Source organism: Myotis davidii, unplaced genomic scaffold (genome assembly GCF_000327345.1).
Source record: "Myotis davidii unplaced genomic scaffold, ASM32734v1 scaffold223, whole genome shotgun sequence".
Lineage (NCBI taxonomy): Eukaryota > Metazoa > Chordata > Mammalia > Chiroptera > Vespertilionidae > Myotis > Myotis davidii.
In genome coordinates, this window is record NW_006294609.1 from 4246066 (window position 1) to 4250032 (window position 3967).

Consider the following 3967-nt stretch of genomic DNA (forward strand, 5'->3'; position numbering starts at 1 on the left):
AGGCAGCGGAGGGCAGCCCCCCGCCCGCACGGCCGCCAGCTGCTGCTCCAGCTCCCGCACCACCAGCCGCAGGTAGTCGAAGCTGGCCCGCGACAGGGCCTTCACCCAGCCCTCCATGGCGGCCTGGCTCTCAGCGGCCAGCACGTAGGTGCGGGCCCGGGCCTCGGCGAAGCGCACGGCGAAGGTGAACTCCTCAGCGGCCTCCACCAGCTCCACGGTGCAGCCCTCCAGGATGATGACGCCCACGGGCTCACGGCTGGCCACGTCCTCGAAGTAGAAGAGCATGTTCCCGCGCAGCACGAACCAGCGCCGATGGTAGGCCGCGTGCCGGCCGCCCTTCTTGTACAGGAAGCCCGCGTTGTCCACCGGGGCGTCACAGGTCGCGTAGAAGGCCAGGCTGCGCTCGTTCAGCTTCATGGCGGCCTGCAGGGAGCTCAGGGCCTGCCCACACCGGGTCAGCTGTCACTAACGTGGCCACTGCTGCCGGGTCACCCCGTGCCTCCTCCTGACCTCCCAGCCACCCTCCGGTGCCACAGCTCTCAACACCCCTCTTTCACAAATAAGGAAACTGAAGCTCAGACCGTGGAAGTGACCTGCCCAGGCTCACACAGCTCTCAGGACCAGAGCCAGGACTCACACCTGGATCTGACTCAAACCCCCTCAGACCAGACTCAACCCTCCTGCGTTTTCCCCCGCCCCCAAAATAATGGGGATTCCTACTGCATGCGAAGCCTCTTATGCATCTTAACTCATCTTGCAACAAGCCTTAGTTGGCAGGGACCACAAGCCTGATTCCCATTTGACAGATGGGGAAACAAAGCAGAGAGGTTAGTCACGCACCCAAGGTCACAAAGCAAGTTGGGTGGAGCGGAAATTGAAACCCAGGCCTCATCCCTGGGGACCCGCTGGGCTGACCTTTTGTGGTCCCTTTATGAGTCCCGTTTTGATTTCATAACTCAGCTTTGATTTGCCTGTCCGGGCTATAACCACATGAGCAGAACCTATTTCAGAGGGATGTAGGGACTTGGTTTGGCAAACATGTATTAAGCACCCACTGTGTGCCGGGCACTGTTCTAGACACTTGGATACAGTAACAAACAAGATGAAGAGGGTCACTGCTCTTGTGGTGCTGACATGCTAGTGGCAAGTGAAGAGGGAAGCAAATTAACAGAATGAGTCTGCCCGGTGGTCTGGTTCTCAGTGCTGAGAAAATCTAATACGGAGAAGGGGTCAGGCGTGTTGAGGACAAGAGGAGTGTTTGATTTGACTGGGGGTGAAAGGCTGTCCTAAGAAGGTGACATCTGAGCAGATACCTAAAGGAGGGGAGGGAGGGAGCCCTGGGACAGGCCAGGCAGAGGGAACAGCAAGTGCAAAGGTCCTGGAGTGGGAACCTGCTAATGTGCTTGAGGAACAGCCAGGGGGCCCGTGAAGCTGGAGCAGGAGGAGGAAGGGGAGAGGCGGCGGAGGCAGTCAGACAGACAGAAAAGATTGTGGTGGAAAAGTCCAGAAAAGGGGCCCTGAGCTTGGCCCACAGTTATAGGAAGGGGGTGGCGGGGAGAGCATTGTGGACCCAAAGTAGAAGAATCGATCTGGGCACTTGGCTCAGTGATTTAATCCACTTCCCTGAGGGGCACGTGAAGAAGGGGCAGCACTGGCCGGGTAGGATTTACTGGGGGCTGATACGTGGTCCCATTAGCCTCTGATTTTCCACAGCCACTGTGAGGACCCTACCTTGTGCTCCTGCGATCACAGCCTCACTCTACATAGGACAATAGCTGCGTTTTTCAAGAGACGACGTATGTGAAGTCCCTGGAAGGCAGTAGGTGCTCAATTAATGTTTATTCCCCAGCCTGGGCAGTGCTTTACTCGGGGCCTGGAGGAATGAGGTGTGGGTGGTAGCGCTCCTGAGAGCAGTTCAACCTGACCCAGGGTGGAAGGAACAACTGCTCCCAACAGAATCACCTAGGCAGCCAAGGATGCCTTCCTGGAAGAGGTGCCATAAGCTAAGGTGAGACTGTCCTGACCTAGCAGCCAGGCCAAGGCTAGAGGCCCAGAAGGCTCTACCTCCCTGTACTGTGTGACTTCAGACACGGGCTGCCCTTCTCTGAGCCTCAGTTTCTTTCTCTGCAGAATAAGACTCATGCATTTTCCTCAACAGCCCAGCGCCATGTGGCCCCCAGCCCTATTTCTCTCAGGAACCACCCACCCTATTTGTCCCATTTCCCTCCTACCTCTCAGGCCACCGCTCCCTCCCTGCCTTCTGCCCAGTCTGCTCTCAGCTTGCTCTTCTCTGGGTTGAAATGTCAGCTCTGTAGTGTCCAGGCTGTGTGGCCTCAGGCAAGCCTTCAGCCTCTCCGGGTCTCTATGTCCACATCTGTAAAACAGGATCATCAGAGCACCACAGTCAGGATTCTTGCGACATTAACACAGTGATTACACAGAAGCTGCCGAGCATGGTGCTGGGCGTGCAGTACGTGCCCAGCAGCGGTAGCTCTTGACGTTCTTCTCACCTCCTCACCTGCTCCCCTCAGCACTCCGTCTCAGCAAGTGGCCTTTGGCTTCTCCCGTCACCCCCCCTCGGACCGCTCATCAAGTCCAACTGATCTCCCTCCAACCTCTTCCAAATCAGTGGCCTAATGTCTACCCACTGCCACTCCCCATTCTAGGCCCCCATCACCACTCCCTCGACGGCTCCAGGAGCCTTTTCACTGGTCTCCCTGCCTCTACCTTTGCCTCTTCCCTGTCCATGTTCTTCAGGGTAAGAGCCACGCTCCTTCCCAAGCCCCTCCCCTGATCCCATTGAAACCCATTCCCCACAGGAAGATCCTGTTTAAAACTAAATACAGCCCTAACCGGTTTGGCTCAGTGGATAGAGCATCGGCCTGCGGACTGAGGGGTCCCAGGTTCGATTCCGGTCGAGGGCATGTACCTTAGTTGCAGGCACAGCCCCAGTACAGGGTGTGCAGGAGGCAGCTGATCGATGTTTCTAACTCTCTATCCCTCTCCTTTCCTCTCTGTAAAAAATCAATAAAATATATTAAAAACAAACAAACAACTAAATACAACCATATCCCTCCACCACTCCAAACCCTCCCAAGAACTCCCTACTTCTCTCCGTAAAAAATTCAGTTCTCCCCATGGCCTCCAAGTTCCCTTCCCCTACCTCTGTCCCCCTTGCTCACTCAGCTGCAGCCACCGTGGACTCCTTGCTGTTCCTCAAACACATCAGGCACATTCCCACCTCAGAGCCTTTGCCCTGGCTGTTCCCTCTGCCTGGGATGCCCTTCCCAGCTCTTCTCATGGCTGACACATCCTTCAGTTTCAGCTTGACCATCACCTCCTCAGGGAAGCAGTCCCTGACCACCCGAGATAAGAGACTTTCCTGTCACTCTCACGTACCCCAACCTGAAATTACCTGGGTCATTTTTGCCTGCTCTAGGGGGGGCAGGGTTTGGTGTTGGTTTTTTTGTTTGTTATTGTTTTTTGGTCTGAATTCCGGTGCCTGGCATATAATTGGTGCTCAAATACCTATAGAATGAGTCAAACAGTCATCTTAAATCTCCCAACAGCTCTGTTGAGAAGGTGTCAGTTCCCATCCCACACAAATAGATGTGGAAACGGAGACACAGAAAGGTTAAGTAACTTGCCCAAAGGTACAACACTGTGCCCAGGATCGCAGGCTCTAGACAACTGGCTCAAAGGGGCTGCTCCTGGGGTCTCCCCACTCCTTGAAAGCCAAGAGAGAGCCACTTCCCTCACACTCAGCAGCCCTCCCCGCTCACTGCCCACATTGGGGCCCGGCCCGGCCCAAGGTCACCCGTGACACGGGAACCACTCTGCCCATGGCCCCTCTTCCAGCCCCAGCAAGAACCAGGGGGCGGGGCAGAAACAGGACCGGCACCGTTCTGGCTGATCTCCCCACACTCCTGTGGCTTCTAAGAAGTTCAGAGTCCACTGTAGGCAGTGC

The 3967-nt window shown here is 56.0% G+C and overlaps 1 protein-coding gene across 1 annotated transcript in view; it reads right to left on the minus strand.

Annotated features, from left to right (window-relative positions):
- The window catches only part of FAM109A (family with sequence similarity 109 member A), a 3921-nt gene extending 1131 nt beyond the window's left edge, over positions 1-2790 (minus strand). The window contains exons 1-3 of the mRNA XM_015567272.1: positions 2232-2790; positions 1732-1809; positions 5-441 (exon numbers count right to left, since the gene is read on the minus strand). Of these exons, the coding sequence (XP_015422758.1) occupies positions 5-417 (413 nt within the window). The 5' untranslated portion in view covers positions 418-441; positions 1732-1809; positions 2232-2790. The remainder of the gene's footprint in view (positions 1-4; positions 442-1731; positions 1810-2231) is intronic.
- Positions 2791-3967: the final 1177 nt, after the last annotated feature.